The 26696-nt window shown below is 42.1% G+C and overlaps 2 protein-coding genes across 2 annotated transcripts in view; both read left to right on the top strand.

Moving 5' to 3' along the window:
- LOC124594006 (ATP-binding cassette sub-family C member 3-like) overlaps nucleotides 1-3939 on the top strand; it is a 71695-nt gene extending 67756 nt beyond the window's left edge. The window contains exons 4-5 of the mRNA XM_047132358.1: nucleotides 3583-3684; nucleotides 3801-3939. Coding sequence (XP_046988314.1) covers nucleotides 3583-3684; nucleotides 3801-3939 — 241 coding nt within the window. The remainder of the gene's footprint in view (nucleotides 1-3582; nucleotides 3685-3800) is intronic.
- Nucleotides 3940-4506: 567 nt separating this feature from the next.
- LOC124594007 (probable multidrug resistance-associated protein lethal(2)03659) overlaps nucleotides 4507-26696 on the top strand; it is a 121978-nt gene continuing 99788 nt past the window's right edge. Inside the window, exons 1-3 of the mRNA XM_047132359.1 lie at nucleotides 4507-4553; nucleotides 16916-17120; nucleotides 25016-25241. Of these exons, the coding sequence (XP_046988315.1) occupies nucleotides 4507-4553; nucleotides 16916-17120; nucleotides 25016-25241 (478 nt within the window). The remainder of the gene's footprint in view (nucleotides 4554-16915; nucleotides 17121-25015; nucleotides 25242-26696) is intronic.

Genomic DNA, 26696 nt, shown 5'->3' on the forward strand with positions numbered 1-26696 from the left:
CTGGTGATAATGTCAATTTGTGCCATCACACAGTGGAGACTACATGATATTTAGCCCAAATACACCGCCATATTACAGCAAAATTGTAAGAAATTAAGTCTTGCACCACCAATATTATACAAACTGTAGCAGAATGGTCCTGAAATATCAAAATTTAAACACACTGCTCCATACTGCAAAGGGAATCTGGTTACCTGTTAAGTGCCCGCATCTCGTGGTCGTGCGGTAGCGTTCTCGCTTCCCACGCCCGGGTTCCCGGGTTCGATTCCCGGCGGGGTCAGGGATTTTCTCTGCCTCGTGATGGCTGGGTGTTGTGTGCTGTCCTTAAGTTAGTTAGGTTTAAGTAGTTCTAAGTTCTAGGGGACTTATGACCACAGCAGTTGAGTCCCATAGTGCTCAGAGCCATTTGAACCATTTTTTTTTTATCTGTTAAGTACACCAGCAGCAATAAACAGTCAATACCTTCAGTATACGGTAAAAACAGAAATGTTACTGACAACAATGCAACTAAAGCAGAGTTGCTAAACACAGCTTTCCAAAATTCCTTCACTGAACAAGACAAAGGAAACATTCCAGTGTTTGAATCAAGAACAGCTGCCAACCTGAGTAGCTAAGAAGTAAATATGTAAACATCCTTGCTGTAGTGAAGCAGCTTAAATCACATAATAAAGATTGCATATAAAAAACAAATAACTGAAAATAGTTAGCATGGATTCCAAAAACATCAGTCTTGTGAAATGCAACTAGCTCTTTTTTCACAAAAAGTAACGACTGATATTCACAGGGGATCTCAAACTGATTCCATATCATTAGATTTACAGAAGGCTTTTGCCACAATTCCTCACAAGTGACTTCTAATCAAACTGCGTGCCTACATAATATCGTCTCAATTGTGTGACTAGGTTCACGATTTCCTGTCAGGAAGGTCACAATTCATAGTAATGGATGGAAAGTCATTAAGTAAAACAAAAATGATATGTGGCATTTGCCAAGGAAGAATTATAGGTCCTCTACTGTCCCTAATCTATATGAATAATGACGATTTGGGAAACAATCCGCGCAGCCCGATCGATTGCAGACGATACTTTCATTTGCAGTCTTGTAAAGTCACCAGATGATCAAAACGAATTGCAAAAGGATTTAGACAAGATGTCTGTGTGATGCAATAAGTGGCAAGTGTCTCTAAATAATCAAAACTGTGAAGTCATCCACATGAATAATAAAAGGAATCTGTTAAATTTCAGTTACACGATAAATCAGACAAATCAACTACATACTTAGGAAATACAATTATGAAAACTTAAATTGGAACGATCACAGAGATAATATTGTAGGCAAAGCAAGCCAACGACTTCGATTTATCGGTAGAAAGCTTAGAAGATACTACAGGTATAATACAGAGACTATAGTAGAGGCTTGAAGTTAGTTCGATGAACCTTCAGCCAGGCTATTAATTGTGAATTGCGAATAACCATGTAGATATAAATACATCGTATGCTGCAACAAAATTCTAAGAAATCACCGAATATATCATTACGTTATAGCAACATTGTAACAAATTACGTCATACTTTATCATGTCACAGAAAATTATAACAAAATGCTCCTGTTACAGCAGAATTATACCAGAGTTGTAATCAGGTCCCCATACATCGACGTGTTGCATCAAAATTGTAAGAAACTGCGCCATGTTAAGCAAAATTGTAACATATAGCTATATACATCGCCCTGTTACAACAAAACTGCAATAAATTGCCCCATACATCGCAGTACAGTTGTAACCAATAGCCCCATGTGCAAAACATTTGTTACCTTCTGCTAATAATGCTTATCTTATACTAACACAATGACACTTTGTCCCATACATTGTAATTTTACAGCAAAACTGTAACAAATTACCCCATACATCATCACGTTACAGGAAAACTGTAAGTAATTGTCTCATAAATCTCTATGTTACAGCTAAATTTTAAAAAATTCACTCATACATGGCCATTGTCACACGAAACTGTAACAAACTTCCCTTGTTATAGGAATATTGTAACATCAACAGGTTACAGCAAATTTCCAACAAATTGCACTATCATCATCATATTATAGTAAAATTGTAACGAACTACTCAATACTTCGACATATTACAGCAGAAATTATAACAAATTACTGCATAAATCGCTTGTTACGGGAAAACTGTGACAAAATGTTCCCTACATCACCACTGTTACACGAACTGTAACAAATTGCTCCATATGATGTGGACACATGATGATACTAACGTGGCGATGATGGTCAGATTATTTTTCAAACATTATTAGTTTATCTAAAATCAGTACTATATGTTTCGGTGTCTGAAGATCAGGGAAAAGCAATGCAGCAATCAGTTTCCCCCTTCCCAGTGCTGGAAACTCTACAGTGTCACATACAGCTGTCGTGTGCCCAATGAAATCGACAATTATTATCCCAGATACTATTGTGAAGTGATGTAGGTCATTTCCCATATGTTGACCGCCATTATCCCAGACACTACTGAGACTGAGTGAGTGCCATTACTCCAGATGCCATTGTGGGGCTATGTTGGCAGAATGACATGGTCACTGTCACAGATTTTTAATCATGGCGAATGTTATTACCTTGAACATATGGTTTTATTTCGCATTCAAGGATAATGATGTGCTGACGGTAGGCGTCAGCTGTGGAATCTCAAATAGCATTCCAGCTCTATAATCCGTGCCACAATCTAACAACGGGAGTCAGCTACTGGGTCTTCAAACATATTCTAATGGCGGAAGCTAACAATGTATTTTCTGCAGCCTGCCAGCAGTTGTCAAGCTACTGGATCTCAAATATAGTCCTAAGCTACAAACAAAATTGCAACAAAATACCCCATACATAACCACTGTTACATGAAACTGTAATAAATTGCACGAAACATAACTATTGTTATACAAAAAGTAACAGTAGCCCCATAAATCATCACTGTCACATACAATTCTAACAAAAAACTGTAGACATCACGACTGTTACAAAAATAGTAACAAAGTGCCCCATAAGTCACCCTTGTTGCAAAAAATTGTGACAGATCCACTCTTAAGTTGCCGACTAATCAAGCTGAAACTTGTTCTACGAAGTTGTGACTTGTTCCAACAACGAAAAGTGTTTACTAACCAAGTTGAGATTTGTTAATGCCAGGTAGTCAAAACTCTATTCAAAAAGCAAAATACTTAGTCAGCAAGTTGATACTGCTGACTAAGTATACATGCACGCATCAATGCATCCTCTCTGTTAGCGTGTCTGTTATGTAGTATGCTAGTAAAGACATTAGCCATCTCTTCTGTTCTCTGAATTTTGGCAGTCCAAACATGAGCCATCTATCAGCCAAGTAATGAATGATGAGCAAAATGTTGCAAGACGTCCAACCAGTTTACGTCACTCAGTTTCAAACTTGTAACTGACTGAGACTTGCTACAGAATAGTACTTATTCATTCTACTTCGGATTTCTTTTCAGTTCGCCAATATTTGTACGTTTCTTCACATGACCATTATTAAAAGAAATATTGATTTGAAAGTATTTCATTTTCTTCATAGGTGGATGCGGAAAATTGTATGGAAACGAAACCTGACGGAAGACGATCTGTTCGACAGACTGGACAGGGATGCCACAGATAAACTGGGAGACAGGTTGCAAAAGTAAGTTTCTCTTTACATGTTGCCACATACTCAGTTGCAGGTATCATAAGTTTGGTGAATGCACAACCCAGTAAGACCAACACTTTCGTTAATTACGCTAATAATCTTTGTTTCAGGTCGTGGGACGAGGAACTCATCCGTGCTAAGGAGAAGGGCACAAAACCCAGTTTAGCGAGAGCGATTTTTCGAACCTTCTGGTTACGTTATTTCATTTACGGCGTATTTGATCTGTTTGACCAGTTAATCCTGAGGTAAGCTAACGAAATATTTAGAGAATGGAATTGATTATAGATGATATGTATGTTCTAACTAATGACAAAGAGTTACATTGGATACATATTACTACTGCTGTGTCATATATCTCAACACATTATTAAGCCATCTGTAACTTGATGAATAATCCATTTTGATTAGTATGGTACCATTCACTGCCCTCAATTTTTAGTATACAATGTAATTAAAAAGAATGGTATCTTACTTTACCATTAATGTTGCAAATACGTTATTTGGAAATACTCCAGGCATTAAACAACACAAAGAAAAAAAGGAAAAAATCAAAAGTCTTAATAAACTGAAGTTTGTTGGCAGATACTACTAAATGAGTCCGTCTTCGTTGTAAGGTGCCAGGACATGAGTACTTACACATTAACTTACCGACATTAGTATTAGTAATAAAGGGACTGGCAAGGGCATCAGATCATGACTCTATTGAATTACGATAAATATGAGGCACTCTCGAGTAGTATGCCCTCCATGTCTGCATGATTAAGTCGCTAACTTAGAGCGTTGGTGAAAAGTAACGGAAGTTGAGAATTGTGGTATATGAGTCTGCAGCTGGCCGTAGCTCGCCCGGCCGCCGTGGGCGGCAGGTAGCGGTCACCGGAAACGCGGGACATAGGGAGCTTTTGGGGATAGCCCGGCATCCGGAGCCACCTGTGCTGGGCAACACGTGGCGACGACGGGAATTTAGTTTGGCTAGGGGCGTTATGACCTACTCGATCATTGGGTAGATCTTAGTGGACGCATTTCGGCGGTGATAGAGCGTTCGACATTGGCCGAAACTGAGTATTCTTCCGCCTCGCTTTCGTACGCGTAGGAGACGAGAGAATTGTGGAGAAGGGGACTTCGCTTTCAACCATCGAGCGGTACGGACTTGGAGACGGCGTCTTGGCCCATCGTCTTCGAAGGGAGGTATACGGTCTGTATCGCAGCACTGCTCCAACGCGTGTTACGTACAGAGTTCTGCGGTTAGAGTTCTTTGTGTGCTCAGAAGCGAGATTTTCACCAACGCTTAATCACTCCCAGCAACGTACCTAATATTCTTGATCTGGTAGTTATCCTTGCGAGGTGCCGAGTATTTATCAACGTAGCTGCCGGTATAGGGGCGCGCAATTGTAAATTGTGGTGGACAAAGAAATTCACATTTTTTTTTTTTTTGTAAATTTTGTCAGTTGTGGGGGATATCAAATGAAAATGCCAATATTACAATGGAATTATCTGCTTCATTGTAGCTAACATTTACCCTGTCCCAGTAAGCTTTACAAGTACTCTAGTCACTGCACAGCTTGCCCAGACGAGAAGGAAAGAAAGTTTGCGGTCTTCTGTATCAGCGACGGAGAAATAAGCTTACACCGTAGCTGAGTATTCAGAACAGATTGCTGCCATGTGGAGGACACTGGTTCGATACCCAATACTGCAAAGGATTTTTCTTTGGTGGGAGGACTGGTACACGGTGCACACAGCCTCACAATGCCAACTGAAAGGGTACTTAATTGAGAAGTGGTATGAGATGACAAAAGCCATGGTACTGTGAGATGCACGTATACAGAAGGCGGTAGAATCGCGTACACATGGTATAAACGGACAGTGCACTGGCGGAGTTGTGGTTTCTACTCAGGTGATTCGTGTGAAAAGGTTTCCGACGTGAATATGACCGCACGATGGGAATTAATAGACATTGAAATCGGAATGGTAGTTGGAGCTAGACGCATTTCGGCAATCGTTAGGGAATTCATTATTCCGAGACCCACAGTGTCAAGAGTGTGCTGAGAATACGTTATTTCAGGCATTTCCTCTCAAAACGAATAACGCGGTGGCCGACGGCCTTCACTTGACGACCGGGAGCGGCAGCGTTTGCTTGGAGTTGTCAGTGCTAACAGACAAGCAACTCTGCGTGAAATATTCGCAGAAGCAGGCCGGTGTGGCCGTGCGGTTCTAGGCGCTTCAGTCTGGAACCGCGTGGCCGCTACGGTTGCAGGTTCGAATCCTGCCTCGGGCACGGATGTGTGTGATGTCCTTCGGTTGGTTAGGTTTAAGTAGTTCTAAGTTCTAGGGGACTGATAACCACAGATGTTCAGTCACATAATGCTCAGAGCCATTTGAACCATTTGAATATTCGCAGAAATCGATGTGGGAAATACGATGAGCTATCCATTGGGACAGTGCGGTTCAATTTGGCGTCAATGGACTATGACAGCAGATGGCTTACGTGAGCGCCTTTGCTAACAGTACCATGTCGCCTGCAGCGCCTCTCCTATATTCGTGACCATATCGTTTGGACCCTAGCCGACTGGGGGGGAAACCGTGCCTGGTCAGATGAGTCAGATTTCAGTTGGTAAGATATAATGGTAGGGTTCTAGTGTGGCGAAAGCCATGGACCCGCGTTGTCTACAAGGCACTGTGCAATCTGGTGGTGGCTCCATAATGGCGTGGGCTGTAGTTGCATGCTATTGACAGGGTCCTCTGGTCCAGTTGAACCGATCAGTGACTGGAAATTGTTATTTAGCTACTTGGAAACCATTGCAGCCAGTCTTGGACTTCCTGTTCCAAAAGAACAATGTAATTTTTATGAATGGCAATTCGGCATGCCACCGAGTCACAGGTGTTCGCGATTGATTTAAAGAACATTCTGGACAATTCGTGGGAGTGACTGGCCACAGACATCGCAGGCATGAATCCTATAGAATATTTAAGGGACATAATCAAGAGGTCAGCTCAAGAACAAAATCCTGCACGGGAAACACTTTCGTAATTATAGACAGCTAAGCAGGGATGGCTAGTGGACAAATGTAAGGATGTAGAGGCGCATATCACTAGGGGTAAGGTAGATACTGCCTACAGGAAAATTAAAGACACCTTTGAAGAAAAAGATAAGCACTTACATGTATATCAAGAGCTCAGATGGAAACCCAGTTCTAAGCAAAGAAGGGAAAGCAGAAAGGTGGAAGGAGTATATAGAGGGTCTATACAAAGGCGATGTTCTTGAGGACAATATTATAGAAATGTAGATGAAGATGAAATAGGAGATATGATACTGCGTGAAGAGCTGGGAGAGCCAGGCCTCACAAAACTCTACCATCTAGTGAGCAAGATGTATGAGACAGGCGAAATACCCTCAGACTTCAAGAAGAATATAATAATTCCAATCCCAAAGAAAGCAGGAGTTGACAGATGTGAAAATTACCGAACTATCAGTTTAATAAGCCATGGCTGCAAAATACTAACACGAATTCTTTACAGACGAATGGAAAAACTGGTAGAAGCCAACTTCGGGGAAAATCAATTTGGATTCCGTAGAAATATGGGAACACGTGAGGCAATACTGACCCTACGATTTATCTTAGAAAATAGATTAAGGAAAGGCAAACCTACGTTTCTACATTTGTAGACTTAGAGAAAGCTTTTGACAACGTTGACTTGAATACTCTCTTTCACATTCTGAAGGTGGCAGGGGTAAAATACAGGGAGCGAAAGGCTATTTACAATTTGTTCAGAAACCAGATGGCAGTTATAAGAGTCGAGGGGCATGAAAGGGAAGCCGTGGTTGGGAAGGGAGTGAGACAGGGTTGTAGCCTCTCCCCGATATTATTCAATCTGTATATTGAGCCAGCTGTGAAGGAAACAAAAGAAAAATTCTGAGTAGGTATTAAAATCCACGGAGAAGAAATAAAAACTTTGAGGTCCGCCGATGACATTGTAATTCTGTCAGAGACAGCAAAGGACCTGCAAGAGCAGCTGAACGTAATGGACAGTGTCTTGAAAGGAGGATATAAGATGAACATCAACAAAAGCAAAACAAGGATAATGGAATGTAGTCGAATTAAATCGGGTGATGCTGCGGGAATTAGATTAGGAAATGAGACGCTTAAAGTAGTAAACGAGTTTTGCTATTTGGGGAGCAAAATAACTGATGATGGTCGAAGTAGAGAGGATATAAAATGTAGACTGGCAATGGCAAGGAAATCGTTTCTGAAGAAGAGAAATTTGTTAACATCGAGAATAGATTTAAGTGTCAGGGAGTCGTTTCTGAAAGTATTTGTATGGAGTATAACCTTGTATGGAAGTGAAACGTGGACGATAAATAGTTTAGACAAGACGAGAATAGAAGCTTTTGAAATGTGGTGTTACAGAAGAATGCTGAAGATTAGATGGGTAGATCACATAACTAATGAGAGGTACTGAATAGGTTTGGAGAGAAGAGGAGTTTGTGGCACAACTTGACTAGAAGAAGGGATCGGTTGGTAGGGCATTTTCTGAGACATCATGGGACCAGCAATTTAGTATTGGAGGGAAGCGTGGAGGGTAAAAATCGTAGTGGGAGACCAAGAGATGAATACACTAAACAGATTCAGAAGGATGTAGGTTGCAGCAGGTACTGGGCGATGAAGAAGCTTGCACAGGATAGAGTAGCATGGAGAGCTGCATCAAACGAGTCTCAGGACTGAAGACCACAACAACAACAACAACAACAACAGACGGCTGTAGAGGGAGCATGGTTCACTATTTCTTCAGGGGGCTTCCAACGGCTTGTTGACTCCACGACACATTGATCTACTGCACTACGCCGGGCAAATGGAGGTCCAATTCGGTTATGGGGTATCCCATGACTTTTTCACCTCAATGTAGTGGCTCGAAGGTATGGGAAGTTGACAAAACGGCTGGGAGAGTGGTGTGCTGACCAAATGTCCCTTCATATAACATTGGCATGTCGCCGGATTGCAGAAAATTCACGGTGACCCTTTGACATCTCTTGAGCGTAAAGGATCAGGACGAAGAGCAAGTTTTTCTAGGTTAATGGTTGTGCCCCTAATCGTCCGAAGCCGATTTTCGAAATACTTGCTCCAGCATGCGTCATGGGTCTTTTTGCTTACAACGCAGCAGACTTCCATAACTTTGTCTACTTCCTGATTACGGACCTTAACTCTCTCTACGTCATGATTTCGGCTTTTGATGTTAAGCATCTCGCTATTTTCATTTCTGCTACTTCTCGTTACCTTAGTCATTCTACGGTTTACCCTCAGTCTACATTTTGCACTTTTAGATTGTTGATTCCATTCAGCAAACCCTGTAATTCTTCACTTTCACTGAGGACGGCAATGTTATTATCAGATCTTATTGATATTCTTCAAACTTTCTTTTATTTTCGTTATTGCTTTTTAGATTTGTAGACTAAACAGTAGAGGCCAAAGACTGCATCCCTTCCATGTATTACCTCTTGATTCTTGTACGCATTGTAAGTTAGTCGTCTTTCCCAATAGCTTCCCCTATTTCTCTCAGAATTTCTAAGATCTTCACCGTTTTACATTGCTGAACGCTTTTCCCAGGTTGACAAATCCTATGAGCGTGTCTCGATTTTTCTTCAGTCTTGCTTCCATTATTAAGCACCAAGTCAAATCTGTCTCTCTGATCCTCAATTATTTGTTATGTTCTTGTGTATATTACCCTTGTCAACAGCTTGGATGCACGAACTGTTAATCTTACTGAGCAATAGTTATCGCACTTATCAGCTCTTGCTGTCTGCGGAACTGTGTGGATGAAATTTATCTGAAGATCTGTTGGTATGTATCCACTGGTACAGATTGTACACACCAACTTGAACAGTAGTTTAGTAGTTTAATGCAGTTTTCCCCAACGTTTTTAGAAATTCCCATAGAATATTACCTATCCCTTCTCCCTTATTCGATCTCAAGTCTCCCAGAGCTCTTTTAAATGCTGACTCTAATACTGGATATCCTGTCTTCTACATCGACTCTAAGTTCTCATCAAACATACATGTCACCATACAATTCCTCTCCTTCATAGAGGCGTTCAGTGTACTCTTTCCGTCTACCCACTCTCTTCTCTGCGTTCAACAGAGGAACTCCAATTGCACTCTTAATGTTCCCACTCTCGCTTTTCGTTTCGCCGAAGCTGGTTTTGAGTTTGCTGAGTAAGTCCTTCTGACCATTATTTCTTTTGCGATTTCTTCGCGTCTTTCCTGCAGCCATTACGCCTTGGCTCCCCTACACTTCCTATGTATTTCATTCCCGAAGGAAATATATTGCTGTATTCCCAACGTACCCCCTGAACATTTTTGTACTTCCTTCTTTCGCCGATCATCTGCATCTGCATGACCACTCTGCAATTCACACTTAAGTGCCTGGCAGAAAGTTCATCGAATAAGAGACCAAGAGATGAATACACTAAACAGATTCAGAAGGATGTAAGTTGCAGACCTACTGTTCCACGCTCTAAAAGCGTACACGAAACACGGACACTTAAATATTCGTATTACCGTGCGAGCTCTGATTTCCCTTATTTCATTACACTAAACGTTCTCCATTTGTAATGGGCGTCAACAAAATATTTCCACATTCGGAGGAGAAAGTTGTAGATAGAAACGACTTTGTTTTAATGATTGCCTCCCCAGCTCGGGTATCATATCCATAACACTCTCGCCCCTATTTCGCGTTAATACAAAACGCGCAGCCCCCGCGCACTAGTCTAGTAAATGTCAGACAAGAGTAATGCTGACGGTCTCTTTAGTGCATTTGTTGCACCTTCTAAGTGTTCTACCAATAAAACGCAGTGTATGGTTCGCCTTCCCCAGGAATTATCTATGTGATCGTTCCAAATTAAGTTGTTCGTAATTGTTATCCCTATGTATTGAGTTGAACTGACAGTCTTTAGATTTGTGTGATTTATCGTGTAACCGAAATTTAACGGCTTCTTTCACACTTTTCATTAATTAGGGTCACACGGACAACACGTCTATATAATTTTGCAGTTGGCTTCGATCTTCCGATGGCTTTACCAGACGGCAAACGACAGCATCATCTGCTAACAATCTAAGATGTTCAGATTGTCTCCTAAATCATTAGTATACGTAGATAAGAAGCGAACCTAACACTTCCTTGGGGATCGTCAGTTATCACTCCTGTTTACTCGATGACTTTAAGTCGATTACTATGAACTGTCAACTTTCTGACAGTAAATCACAAATCCAGTCGCACAGAGAGGCGATACTCCGAAGGGCACGCAATCTGATTAGAAGCCGCTTGTGAGGAATGGTATCAAAAGCATTTTGAAATCTGGAAACATGGAATCAGTTTGAGATCCCTGTCGATAACACCCATTATATAATGATGATAGAGAACTCGTTGTGTTTCAGAAGCAAGATATTTTCTGAATCCGTTCTGAGTATGTGTCAACAGATAATTCATAATTCATAATGATTATTTGGCCTTTTTACAAGGCAACGGGCTATGCTGGAATATATAAGCAAATTACTTAACACAAAACGGTCGCCACTATGCTCTGTTATCTAGAATTGAATCAAAGTAAGTTTTCATACTCAATTTCTAGCTGTGAAGCGGCACCTCAGTTGACGTGATATTGCGATAGGCGTGTCGTCAGACAGAGTAAAATATAAAATTTTTGGAAGCATTATCAGCGATTTTATATTAATATGATAATTAAAAAAGAGTCTTGATCGCAAATTTCTTTTAATTGAAGTGACCGGTTTCAATCCTTAAGGATCATCTTCAGACTCCAGAACGGCAGTTCAGCGTCGTGGGTCGGCGCAGCCTGCTCCATGGAAGTCCACCTGCCATTCTGGAGTCTGAAGATGATCCTTAAGGATTGAAACCGGTCACTTTGATTTAAAGAAGTCTGCGATCAAGACTCATTTATAATTATCAGAGTAAAATATTATTTACCAATTAACAAAAAGTATGTTATTTCCTATACATCACGCAATTCTATTCCTTAAATTTACATTTAATTACAATAACTAAGTAGATCTTACCATCATCAAAAGTCGTTGTGCTCATTGCTGAGCGTCCTGACCCCACGAATCAAGTGTCTCCATCCCTGGCGGTTACCAGCTTCTCTTAGAGCCTGCTGAAGACGCAGACTGGAGGCCTTCTTGTCTGTCTACCTGCTCACTGCGCTCCCACTCGATCTCGTGCTCTCGATCTTATCTTCCATGGTTACTTTTTTCGAGATTTTTTCCATTTCTTCTCCCAATAGGGCCAAAGGACTAGAGATACTTTGCGTTGACGCAAGAAGAAAGGCACTCGGAGATAATGAGTTTCTCCGTAATGAAGACATTAATTCTTCTGTCTGTGTATTTTAGGTGCAGTATTCCGCGCTAGCAGCAGAGCTCAAATCCATTAGTACGCTGCTTTTCTCTTGGCTTAGGACTCCATGTTTATTTCGCAACCGCAAAAGAAAACGGAAAACAGCCAAAACTAATTGAAAGCCTAACGCATAGATTTCCACTAAGGTAGCAAAATTCATGAGATACCTCCTAATATACTGTCGGATTTCCTTTTTCACGGCGCAGTGCAGCAACTCGACAAGGCGTGGACTCAACAAGTCGTTGCAAGTCACCTATAGAAATACTGAGCCATGCTGCCTCTATAGGCGTACATAATTGCGATAGCGTTGCCGGTGCAGAATTTTGTGCACGAACTGACCTCTCGACTATGTCCCATGACTGTCGATGGGATTCAAGTTGAGCTATCTTGGTGGCCGGATCATTCGCTCGAATTGTCCAGAATGTTCTTCAAAGCAGTCGGGAACAGTTGGGGCCCGGTGACATGGCGCACTGTCATCAATAAAAGTTTCCTCATTGTCTGAAAACATGAAGTTCATGAATGGCTGCAAATGGTCTCCAAGTAGCTAAAAATAACCGTTTTCAGTCAGTGATCGGTTCAGTTGGACTACAGAACAGCCCGCACCATTATGGAGCTCCACCAGCTTGCACAGTGCCTTGTTGACGGGGTCAGGGCTTTGTGGTGTCTGTGTCACACTCTACCCTACAGTCAGCTCTTACCAACTGAAATCGGGACTCAGGTGACCAGGCCACTGTTTTTCAGGGTCCAACCGATATGGTCAGGAGACCAGAAGAGGTGCTGCAGGCGATGTTCTGTTACCAAAGATACTCGCGTCGGTCGTTTGCTTCCATAGCCCATTAACGACGAATGTCGCCGAACTGCCCTAACGGGTTCGTTCGCCCTACATCCAAAACTGACTTCTGCGGTTACTTCACGCAGTGTTGCCCGTCTGTTAGCTCTGACGAATCTACGCAAATGCCACAGTTCCCGATCATTAAGTGAAGGCCGTCGGCCGCTGTAGTGTCCGTGACGAGGACTAATGCCTGAAATACGGTATTCTCGGCACACTCTTGACACTGGGGATCTCAGAATATTGCATACCCTAACGATTTCCGAAATGGAATATCCCATGAATCTAGCTCCAGATATCACTCCGCGTTCAACGTCTATTAATTCCCATCGTGTGGACGTAATCACACCGGGAACCGTTCCGCATGCATTACCTGAGTACAAATGACATCTTCGCCAATGCACTGCCGTTTTGTGCGTTGTGCACGTGTTACTGCCACCATCTGTATATGTGCCTATCGCTATCCCATGTCTTTTGCATCTCAGTGTATACAGAGTGCAAAGGATAACTGCTTAGAAAGTACTACAGTCGTGTAGAAGAAGTCGAGGCGAACAATTTGATGGACGGCACTTGAGGTCCATCAAGTCGGGAAACTATCACAAACTGGCCTACAAAAGCTAAGTATGTTTTAGTGCACGTGCGGTGTGGGAGATTTGTGCATACAAACCATATGCCCTAGAGAAAAAAATTAAATTAATAGGACCTGTCATGTAGGAAATTAAATTTAGTTTGATTTCGTACTGAAATAAGTTTTCGTGAGAGGCCACAGTTTTCGAGGTGTTCAATAAAAAGGTACAAATGTGACCTTTAAAGGCATCTACGCCGCGACGCTCACAACCCACCAGTCAGGATTTCCAGTATGTTGCTCACGACACTCTCTCTTATCAATGTGTAAAAGTTTGCGACTTCACGAATATTTCCCACATTCGACCAATTTTGGTCTTCATTGACTGGGCTATTACTACGTAACCGGGCTATTCGTGCACTCGCAAATTGTAAAATTGACATTTATGTAATTTTTACCTCACAATTGCGAATTTTAACAGCATAAAATTAACAGTGAAATCCTGTCGTCTGTCTGACCTTCTTACTACATAGTTAGTATCCTTGTATGGGTTAAGTTGAGATCGAATTGTAAGCATAAATAGTTTATGCACAACGTTGACAAAGTTTAAATTCGGAATGTTAGCGAAATAGCTGACGAAGACGATGGCAGTCAATGAAGACGTTCGAATAGGAAATAACACGTGTAGTCACAAGTTTTTGTACAGTGGTAGGAGTGAATCCCATGGAAAACATACTAAAAATCCTGATCCGGGGAAAGGGGGGGGGGATGTTGGGGGGGCAGTGAGGGGTGGGGGTGCTTTTGAGAGCTACTTTTGCACTTGAATAACTCCTAACTCGCTTCCTGTAGCGAAAACGTTTCCCAGTATAGAAAAAAACTATATTATATTTTCTACAAAAAGGCGCTATTCATTTTGTATGGTTTCTCGTATTGAGCAAGAGAATACTGAAAATCTCGCGTACTGCCTATTTTATTTTTCTTAGGTTGTTTTTGTGTCTCAAGATCTCTCCCAGTGTGATATCCGGGTTCACAGTTTCTAGTAAATAATAATAATGAGCGTATGGAATTGGTGGCCGGGAGACCCCTCGCGGGGCAGTTCTGCCGCCGCTCCACAAGTTGTTTAACGCCACTACGGCGACTTGCGAGTGAATGAGGATGAAATGATGAAAGACACACAACACCCAGTCATCTCGAGGCAGATAAAAATCCCTGACCTCGCCGAGAATCGAACCCGGGAGACGAGAACGCTACCGCAAGACCACGAGCCGCGGCGTTGCTGCTGCGTCCAATTTCAAAATGAACCAATAAGCGGCCGCCATATCCCGCATCTGAGACAGGCCTCTTTCCCTTGTACTAAAAGTACTATCTTTATTAAGTTTTACATTACCTTTCATTAAGCATTGGTATCTGCCCATTTTGTCGTTTTATTTATTAAATTGATCACTCGCTGTGCTTATTTCTTTTATATTAAGAACCTCGATTTCCCGCTAGGGGCTGTTCGCACTTTTACCTCGGCATCATGGCCGGTTGGTTATGTAGGCCCAAGCACACCCGCTATCTGGTTACTTTACAAGTGGACAAGGGCGTACCCAGGATCTCAACTAGGTCATACTAGTCTCAGGAAACAAGGACTCGAGACAACATACAGCACTTCTTGTTAAATAAAACAGTAAACCAGTGAAAAACTGCTTTTAATAAACATTTTAAATACCAGAATGCAGTTGTACAATCCGAGAAAACATGCAGTATTTCGTATTGAATAAAACAGTAAACTAGTGAAAAACTGCGAATATCTTCCGGGGGGGGGGGGGGGGGGCACCTACCCCCCCCCCTCCTGCCCCTCGCTGGGTACGCCCATGCAAGTGTAACTAATTAATTAAAATGAAACAATTGCCACATTTTTCAAATTTTTCCACATTAGCAAAACCCATCAGCATATCATTCTCTGCTGCATTACCTCCAGCAACATTACTTCGAAGAAATTTGATCTGTCACTAAAAGTTGACGTGTTTATTCTGAGGACACGTTTAATTTGGCAATTTGTGGTAAGATCATATGGGACCAAACTGATGAGGTCATCGGTCCCTAAGCTTACACACTGCGTAATCTAACTTAAACTAACTTACACCAACTAATACACACATCCATGCCCGAGGGAGGACTCGAACCTCCGACGGGTGTAGCCGCACGAACCGTGACAAGACGCCCCAGACTGCGAGGCTACCCCGCGTGGCAGGCCCCGTTTAGCTGGCCATACTGTGTATAGTTAGGAGTGGCGGTGCTGTTATGAGAAGTGTGCAAAATCATTCAGCAAACTTCTTTATTAAAGACTTAAAATAGCATCATTTCAAATGGTTTAAATGGCTCTAAGCACTATGGGACTTAACATATGAGGTCGTCAGTCCCCTAGACTTAGAACTACTTAAACCTAACTAACCTAAGGACATCACACATATCCATGCCCGAGGCAGGATTCGAACCTGCGACCGTAACAGCAGCGCGGTTCCGGACTGAAGCACCTAGAACCGCTTGGCCACAGCGCCCGGCCCATCATTTCATATCAAATCCAAATGTAGCTGTGAACCTCTCAGTTAGCATTTACATATCATTGGCACGATTTATATGTGGAATCATTATAAACAGAATAACATACTTGTACGGGAATTTAGAAAATTTAAAATTTTAACTCTTACAGTATACGACCGCCAGGGCCAGAATTTAAAAAAATTCCTTAGAGCTCTCAGGTCTATGACGCCGTTAAGTTCCTTTTACAAAGACATTTATTTAAAAAATTACATTCGATTTCAAATACGGCCTACTCCTTTCAAAAGATCAACGCCACACTGTAATCACCAGAGGCTCGAGGGAACAAGTTTTAATCTAAATGTGGCCACCTAAAACATAGGCCGCTAAAACGGTAGCAATAAAGACGGCTACTAATTACCGCAGACGGCCTTTTCGAAAATCAGAACTGCCATTCAACTGGCGAAGTGTACTAACATGGGGCCTGTGGCTATTAGTCAATAATGAACAGCAAAAATTTATATAAATTTAAAAGAATATAATTACATTAGCACACATGCGAGCGTGCATCATTGTCCAGATCACAGTACAGTTTACTACAACCACCTTTTAACAAACGGCGACCGTAATCCAGTTTCTGCTGCCATACAACAGGTTCCAAAGGTAACCATGATTGGGCGAATCCAATCGATAAGTCCAATTTTTGGCCAGGCCGAAGCACGTAGCACTAAATCTGCTCACCGCCTGTGTGACGACAGATGATGTTTCCCTGCCGATCTTTCGAAAGGGAACACACACTGAAAGCCGTCCCGCCGAAGCGGGCCCCGTAGCGCCAGAATCGAGAGCATTTACCCACACTCACCACAACTGGAAAGCAACATCGAGCTGATTTTGTCAATAATCGTTGTGTTGCAGAGTGGCTCAGCCTCTGCTTCTGGGATACACTATTCAGTACTTCAATCCAGGGAGCACTATTACGGAAGATCAAGCCTACATCTTCGCAAGCCTCATGGTGATCATCAACTTCCTGAAGCTGTTCTGCCACCACCACTACACCATGCTGACCACATATGTCGGCATGAGGGTCAGGGTGGCTTGTTGCGCTCTTCTGTATCGAAAGGTGAGTTGTACACGGTTTTGGAGAAGGTTGTTGTAAAACATATGTGCCTGAGAATCCACATGACTGCCACCGTAGTTTCTCGTGAGTAAATGCAAGGTCGTGATAACAAAAGCAGGTTCTACCCACCTTCAGTTGCACAATAGCTTGCACTCTCAGAGATACACATGTAGTTAGTTTTCTGGGTTCGTGGATTGGAATCTTTGTTGCATCGAAGACAGATATCGATGTGGCCATTGTAGTATACAGAAACGCATTTCAGAACATCTCATATACAAACTGAAACCTGCTACACCTCATTCATGAAGCTAAAAAATGTTCAAATGTGTGTGAAATCTTATGGGACTTAACTGCTAAGGTCATCAGTCCCTAAGCATACACACTACTTAACCAAAATTATCCTAAGAACAAACACACACACCCATGCCCGAGGGAGGACTCGAACCTCCGCCGGGACCGGGCGCACAGTCCATGACTGCAGCGCCTCACACCGCTCGGCTAATCCCGCGCGGCTCATGAAGTTATTTCTCTGTCTTTCCTCTATGGCACTGGGGAGTTATACAACCAACTTCCGGTAGAAGCAGCAAACACACTGTTTCAATATCACAAAAGGGGGACGGATCTACACGCGAAAAATATCAGGACACGAGGGTCAGTAACAGTCTGATTACTTCGTGGTGAGTGTCCAAATCAAATAATGAAGTTTCAGGCACCCTTAGGAGCAGATACAGACTCAGGACACAATTTGGTGATGATGAAGTGTAAGAAAATAGTCAGGATGAATCAGTGGTAAGAAAGTGGTATACAAAGTATTGAGGAATGAGGACGTGAGTTGGTTTTCCGAGGCTTTACATATTACTCTGACAAATACTACAGTTGGAACTTCAACTGAAGAGGAATCAAAATATCTGGAAAGAGCTGTCGCGTTAAGTTCGACAAGAAATACTGGTAACAAGAAGGTAAGAACGAAGACACCTTGAGCAATAGAAGAAATAGTTCAATGATCGATGAAAGCAAGAAATAAAAAACGTTCAGGAACAGAAAGCAGTTCACAGATGTAAGTCACTTAGGAATGAAATCAAAAGGTTCCACATGGAAGTAAACGCGAAATGATTGCTTTTAATTTAAAAAATGTGAAGGATTCAGCACGTAGAAAATTCAAAATAACTTTAGATGAAATTAAAAGCAAAGACATAAACATTAAGAGTACTGCGTGTAGACCGATAGAGTACAGTGACAGTCTCTACTAGGGAGAGGAACTGTATGCTAATGCAATAGAAGACGAAATGCGTGCTGATTTGGAACTCATATTACAATCGGAGTTTGACCGAGCTTTGGAAAACTTGCGATCAAACACGACGAAAGAGACTGCTCAAATGGTTCAATTGGCTCTGAGCACTATGGGACTTAACATCTGAGGTCATCAGTTCCCTAGAAATTAGAACCACTTAAATCTAACAAACCTAAGGACATCAAACACATCCATGCCCGAGGAAGGATTCGAACCTGCACCCGGCAACGAGCATCCTGGTAACGGCAAATGTGGTCGGTTGTTTGCTTGCTTCTGTAATGAGCAAGTATGGAAAGTGGCTGTAGAATGGTGAATCAACGAGTAGGCGACAAGGAGCTGGACGTACACGTCTCATTACAGAACGTTGAGGTTGGAGTCTCGTTCTCTGTGTAAGGCAGGATGTGCAGTGACCTGTGGCTGACCTGGCGACAGAGTACAATGATGGTGCAGGCACAAGTATTTCGGAACACACCGTTTAGTGCACACTGATGAATGTGTGGCTCCGCCTTAGACGACCCCTAAGTGTTCAGGAGAAATAAAACTGGCATTCTGCCGATCGGAACGTGGAATGTTAGATCCCTTAATCGGGAAGCTAAGTTAGAAAATTTTAAAAAGTAAACGAATAGGTTGAAGTTAGATATTGTGGGAAATAGTGGAGTTCGGTGGCAGGAGGAACAGGACTTCTGGTCAGGTAAATACGGAGCTACGAAGTCAGATAGGGGTATTCCAGAAGTTTGTTTAATGATGAATAAGAAAATAGTAATGCGGGTAAGCTCATGCCTACCACAGTAGCACAAGTCTACGTACCAACGAGCTCTGCAGGTGATGAAGAGATTGAAGAAATGTACAATGAGATAAAAGAAATTATTCAGACAGTTAAAGGAGACGAAAATTTAATAGCATTGAGGGAGTGGAATTCGATTGTAGGTAAAGAACGGGAAGGAAAAATGGTAAATGAATATGGACTGGGGGAAAGGATGAAAGAAGAAGCCGATTGGTACAGTTTTGAACAGAGCGTAATTTAATGTCGCTAACACAAGGTTTAAGAATCACAATAGAAGGTTTTATATGTGGAAGAGATCTAGTGACACCGGCAAGTTTAGGATTAGTTATAACGGTAACAAAGATCTAGGAACCAGACTTTAAATTTTGAGACATTTGAGGGGCAGATGTGGACACTGACCACGAATTATTGATTATGAACTGTAGATTAAAACTGACGAAATTGGAAAAAAGTACAAAATTAAGGAGATGGGACCTGGACAATTTGAAAGAAACAGAGATGGTTGAGTTTCAGAGGGAGTGTTAGGCAATGGATGACTAGAGCAGGAGAAAGGAATACAATAGAAGACGAATGGGTAGCTTTAAAAGATGAAATAGTGAAGGCAGCAGTGGGTCAAATAGGTAAAAAGACTAGGCCTAATACAAAGCCTTTGATAACAGAAGAAACTGAATTTATTTGATGAAAGTAGAAAAATTAAAAATTCGGCAAATGAAGAGGACGAAAAGGAATACAAACGTTTAAAAAATGAAACTGACAGGACGAGGAAAACTGCTACGTAGGAACGACAATAGAACAAATGCAAGGATTTTGAAGCATATTTCACTCGGGCAAAGATAGATAACGCCTACAGGAAAGTTAAAGAGGTTTTTAGGGAAAAGAGAAGGAGCTGTACAAATATCAACAGCTCAGATGGTCAACGAGTACTAAACAGGGAAGAGAAAGCTGAATGGTGGAAGGAGTATATAGCGAGTCTATAAGAGGGAGATGAACTTGAAAGTAGTATTGTAGAAGGGGAAGTGGGCATAGATGAGATGGGAGATATGATACTGCGAGTAGAATTTGACAAAGCTCTGAAAGATATAAGGAGAAACAAGGTCCCGTGAGTAGATGATATTTCGTCAGAACTACTGATAGGCTTCGGAGAGCCAGCAAGACAAAACTTTTCCATCTGATGAGCATGATGTATGAGACAGGCGAAATACCCTCAGACTTCAAGGAGAATATAATAATTTCAGTTGCAAAGAAAGCAGGTGCTGACACGTATGAAAATGACCGAATTATCAGTTTAGCAAGCCATGGTTGCAAAATACTAACACGAATCCTTCACAGAAGAATGGAGAAGGTGGTAGATTTTGAGGAAGACTAATTTGGATTCCGGAGAATGTAAGAACACGCAAGGCAGTACTCAACCTACGACTTATCTCAGAAGATAGGTTAAGGAAAGGCAAACCTACATTTATTACATTTGTAGACTTAGAGAAAGCTTTTGACGATATTGACTGGAATACTCTCTCTGAAATTCTGGAAGTTGCAGGGGTAAAATACAAGGAGCGAAAGACTATTTACATCTTGTATGGCAACCAGACGGCAGTTATAAGAGTCGAGGGTTGTGAAGGGGGACTTTGCTTTAAAAGGGAGTTGACAGGGTTGCAGCCACTCCCCGGTGTTATTCAATACGTACATAGAACAAGCAGTAAGGAAACCAAAGAAAAATTTGGAGCTGGAATTAAGGATTAGAGAGAACAAATAAAACTTCGAGGTTTGCCAATCACACCGTAATTCTGTGAGAGACAGCAAAGGACTTGGAAAAGGAGATGAACGGAATGGACAGTGCTTTGAAAGGAGGTTACAAGATGAACATTAACAAAAGCAAAACAAGGATAATGGAATCAAGTCGAATTAAATCAGGTGATACTACGGGAATCAGGGTAGGAAAGGAGACACTTAAAGTAGGAGATGAGTTTTACTATTTGGGAAGCAAAATAATTGATGATGGCCGAAGCAGAGAGGATGAAAATTGTAGAATGGCAATGGGAAGAAAAGCATTCCTGAAGAAGAGAAATTTGTTAACATAGAATATAGATTTAAGAGTTACAAAGTCTTTTCTTGAGGTATTTCTTTGGAGTGTAGCCATGTATGGAAGTGAAACATGGACGATAAACAGTTTATATAAAAAGGGAATAGAACTTCCCCGAAATGTAGTGCTGCATAATAAAGCTGAAGATTGGTTGGATCTATCACGTAATTGATGAGTTAATAATGAGCATCAAAACGGGTACAGGGATTAGTGAACACAGGTTGTCGTAGCGAGATGGAATATTGTAACCCACAAATCCTCAAAAATAAACGAAAAATATACCTATTCAAAAAACAGATAAAAATTCACTTAACGCCTTCCCGAGAGAAGATCTCCATTCATTCCAAATAAATAATATAACTGTAGACCAGATGTGGCTTGAATTCAGAGAAATAATATCGTCAGCAATTGAGAGATTTACACCAAATAAATTAACAAACGACGGAACTGATCCTCCTTGATACACAAAACGAGTCAGAGCACTGTTGCAGAAACAATGCAACAAAAGTAAACAGACCCAAAATCTCCAAGATTGGCAATCTTTTACAGAACCTTGAAATTTAGCTCGGACTTCAATGCGAGATGCTTATAATAGTTTCCACAACGAAACTTTTTTCGCGAAACCTGGCAGAAAATCCAAAGAGTTTCTCGTCTTATGTGAAGTATGGTAGCGGCAAGAAACAATCAGTACCTTCTCTGCACGATAGCGATGGAGATACTATCGAAGACAGTGCTGCCAAAGCAGAGTTACTAAACACAGCTTTTCTAAATGGCTTCATAAAAGAAGACGAAGTAAATATTTCAGAACTCGAATCAAGAACAGCTGCCAACATGATTAACGTAGAAGTAAATATCCTCGGAGTAGCGAAGCAACTTAAATCACTTAATAAAAGCAAGGCTTCTGGTCCAGACTGTTTACCAATTAGGTTCCTTTCAGAGTATGCTGATGCATTAGCTCCATATTTAACAATCATATACAACCGTTCGCTCGACCAAAGATCCGTACCTAAAGACTGGAAAGCTGCACGGGTCACACCACTAATCAAGAAAGGTAGTAGGGGTAATCCACTAAATTACAGGCCCATATCATTAACGTCGATATCCAGCAGAATTTTGGAACATGTATTGTGTTCGAACATGATGAATTACGTCGAAGAAAACGGTACATTGACACACAGTCAACATGGGTTTAGAAAACATCGTTCTTGTGAAACATAACTAGCTCTTTATTCGCTTAAAGTGTTGAGTGCTATTGACAAGGGATTTCAGATTGATTCCATATTTCTGAATTTCCGGAAGGCTTTCGACACTGTATCGCACAAGCGGCTTGTAGTGAAATTGCGTGCTAATGGAATATCGTCTCAGTTACATGGCTGGATTTGTGATTTCCTGTCAGAGAGGTCAGAGTTCGTAGTAATTGACGGAAAGTCATCGAGTAAAACATAAGTGATTCCTGGCGTTGCCAAAGGTAGTTTATAGGCCCTTTGCTGTTCCTTATCTATACAAACGATTTGGGAGATAATCTGAGCATGAGCCTTAGGTTGCTTGCAGATGACACTGCCGTTTATCGACTAGCAGTCATCGGAAGATCAAAACAAACTGCAAAACGATTTAGAAACGACATCTGTATGGTGTAAAAATTGGCAATTGAACCTAAATAACGAAAAGTGTGAGGTCATCCACATGAGTGCTAAAAGGAATCCGTTAAACTTCGGTTACACGATTAATCAGTCAAATATGAAGGCCGTAAATTCAACTAAATACCTAAGAACTACAATTATGGACAACTTAAATTGGAAGCAAGACATAGAAAATGTTGTGGGGAAGGCTAACCAAAGACAGTGTTTTATTGGCAGGGTAATTAGAAAATGTAACAGATCTACTATGGAGACTGCCTACACTACGCTTGTTCGTCCTCTTTTAGAATACTGCTGCGCTGTGTGGGATCCTTACCAGACAGGATTATTGACGGAGTCCATCGAAAAAGTTGAAAGAAGGGCAGCACGTTTTGTACTATCGCGGAATATGGGAGAGAGTATCACTGAAATGGTACAGGATTTGGGCTGGACATCATTAAAACAAAGGCGTTTTTCGTTGCTACGGAATCTTCTCACGAAATTCCAATCACCAACTTTCTCCTCCGAATCCGAAAATATTTTGTTGACTCCGACCTACATAGGGAGAAACGATCACCACGATAAAATAAGGGAAGTCAGAAATCGTACGGAAAGATATAGGTGTTCGTTTTTTCCGCGCGCTATACGAGATTGGAATAATAGAGAATTGTGAAGGTGGTTCGATGAACCCTCTGCCAGGCACTTAAATGTGATTTGCAGAGTATCCATGTAAATATAGATGTATTGAATAAAACTGGGGAGACAAGAAATTTGTGGTGCAACTTGACTACAAGAAGGGATCGGTTGATATGGCACATGTTGAGACATCAAGGGATCACCAGTTTAGTGCTGCAGGGAAATGTGGGGGCTAAAAGTCATAGAGGAGACCAAGACATGAGTACAGTAAGCACATTAGGAAAGATGTGGTTTGCAATAGTTATTCGGAGATGAAGAGCGTCGCACGGGTTAGAGCAGCATTGAGAGCTGCATAAAACCACTGATTGGGGTTGCGAATCAATGGAAACTTGCTGCCTGGTCGGATGAGGCATTTTTCTTGTTATACCATTTCGATTGTTGTGTCTGGACAAACCATCATCCAGGCGTACGACGTTCGTGCAATCACTGCATCACAGACGTAGGGAGGTGGGCAGGGGCTTTCATGGGACCTATGGTAGTAATCAAATACGCCGTGCGCTTCAGTCTGGAATTGCGCGACCGCTACTGTCGCAGGTTCGAATCCTGCCTCGGGCATGGATGTGTGTGATATCCTTAGCTTAGTTTTAAGTAGTTTTAAGTTCTAGGGGACTGATGACCTCAGATGTTAAGTCCCATAGTGCTCAGGGCCATTTGAACCAAAAAATACGCCATGATATTTGTGGTGTACGTGAACGTTATTGAAGATCACGTGCACCCCTTCATGCTTGAAAGCTTACCCAACAGCAGAGGAATCTTTTAAGACGTTTGTATGTGTCACTAGACCAGGATCGCGCTACAGTAGTTTCGCGATGTCCTGCCCATCAAATTCGCCTGATCTGACTCCAATAGAACACAGCTGCTAGGCTATCAGGCACTGGCCGCAAACCACCCGCACGTTAATTTACGGGAATTGAGTAATCTGCAAATAGACATCTGGTACCACATACCTCCGGAAACCCAATAAAGAATTCATGGCTCGCAAAGTCGTTGCTGCACTACGTATGAGCCCGCATCTCGTGGTCGTGCGGTAGCGTTCTCGCTTCCCACGCCCGGGTTCCCGGGTTCGATTCCCGGCGGGGTCAGGGATTTTCTCTGCCTCGTGATGGCTGGGTGTTGTGTGATGTCCTTAGGTTAGTTAGGGTTAAGTAGTTCTAAGTTCTAGGGGACTGATGACCTAAGATGTTAAGTCCCATAGTGCTCAGAGCCATTTGAACCATTTGAAGCACTACGTATGAAAGGTGGACCAACACACTCTTAAGCAGGTGCCTCACAGGCGTAGTACGGCTTCAGGTTGCTAGCAGATTGATAATTTTTACCAGAATTTTTCGAGTTGTTAAAACACTAACTTACGGCATTTAAGGATATGCTGGAGGTACTGACCGTGAATTGTTGGAGAACATCTGGAACAAAACACGCTACTGTCTTGTGCCCCAGGTACTCCGCATCAACAAGCAGTCCATGGACGTGACAGCGACGGGGCAGGTGATCAACCTCATGTCCAACGACGTGGCCCGCTTCGACGTCGCTTCGTTGAGCGCCAACTGGCTGTGGATCTCATTTCTGCAGCTGGCGATTGTCACGTACTTCTTGTACAGCTCCGTGTCCTGGGCGGCCTTCGCTGGTGTCATTTATATCATCATCATGACGGTTCCACCACAGAGTAAGTTAGCCGATATATTATTATTATCTAGTAAATTATCTTCTTTGATTCATCAATAGCAGAAAAACGTCAATTTGTCAAGCTAGCGTAAAAATAGATGTATTGATTTCATATTTTTACGAACAGAGTATTCTGGCTGAGAACCGTTTCGTCATCCGGAGATAGGAAGTGGCGCTGAAGTTCACTGCATGAATTCAGAGCCTAAATTAAATGCTGTTGCTGGCAGTATTAAAAAAACGTGGTGGTTGAAAAAGATTCATTTTATTTCTCAAGACTACATCTTCTGCATAAACGAAAACAGGAACCAGGAGCAAAATTTAATTTACGCATCTAAACTAAAATGTTATCTTGGTGTCACTTGTAAGTTCTCGCTTGCGTGGTTGCTGGGAGAGGTCTCCTGAGCAGCTAGCTAGATCGCTAGTTCGCTAGTTCATTACCCATTAAGCGTCACTCGAGGATGGTGACAAAAGAGCAACAAAAGATTTTTGCTTTCTCCGTTTCAGCAGGTGCAGTTCAGATACAAACGCACGGTGGAATTTTTGTCGTGCGTTCCACACTGCACTTGGTACTGCTCAAAGCGTTTGGCGATGGCGCTAGCAGTTTCGAACACTGCTGCTCGTTCAAAATGCAGAATGCATTCAATAAGTCCTTTATGATGGTGGTAAACAACAACATTCAGGGTTTTGTAAGTTCATTCCGGGAATGAAGACAGGAAACGTTAGTATCATTTCACATTTAGTGTTCAATGAAGAGGCTATGTTCGATTTAAGTGAACTAAACTAGAACTGCCACACAATAGAGAGAGAGAGAGAGAGACAGAGAATGGATGGATGGAGAGGGTTGTATGGGCGCACGACAGTAAGGTCTTCAGCGCCCCTACGGTCGCAGGTTCGAATCCTGCCTCGGGCATGGATGTGTGTGATGTCCTTAGGTTAGTTACGTTTAAGTAGTTCTAAGTTCTAGGGGGCTGATGACCACAGATGTTAAGTCCCATACTGCTCAGAGCCATTTTTTCTTCAGCGCCCGCTCAATACATGATTGAGACGGGTGTAAAGAAAAGACTCAGAACAGTAAGATAAAAGAGAACGTAAAACACACACACACACACACACACACACAGAGAGAGAGAGAGAGAGAGAGAGAGAGAGAGAGAGAGAGAGAGACTCCCTGAAGCTTCATGTATTCTGCACCGCTTCCTAAGGAAACCTTTATGGACCGTTCTTCTTTGAGAAAACGTGGTTACAGGAATCACGTACCTGGACACATTGGAGATCTAGATTTTTCCATATTAAAGAGAACTGGCAGAAAGTTTCTTTTATGAACAGGACGGAGCCGCTCCGCGCTGACACCTGCGTGTGAGATGGTTTCTTAACGACGAGCTACCTCGGCCATGGATCGGACATTAGGGGCGTAGGATCTCGCGCTGCGCCGTTGGCCTCCTAGGTGGCGTGATCT

Source organism: Schistocerca americana, chromosome 2 (genome assembly GCF_021461395.2).
Source record: "Schistocerca americana isolate TAMUIC-IGC-003095 chromosome 2, iqSchAmer2.1, whole genome shotgun sequence".
NCBI classification, from domain to species: Eukaryota; Metazoa; Arthropoda; class Insecta; order Orthoptera; family Acrididae; genus Schistocerca; species Schistocerca americana.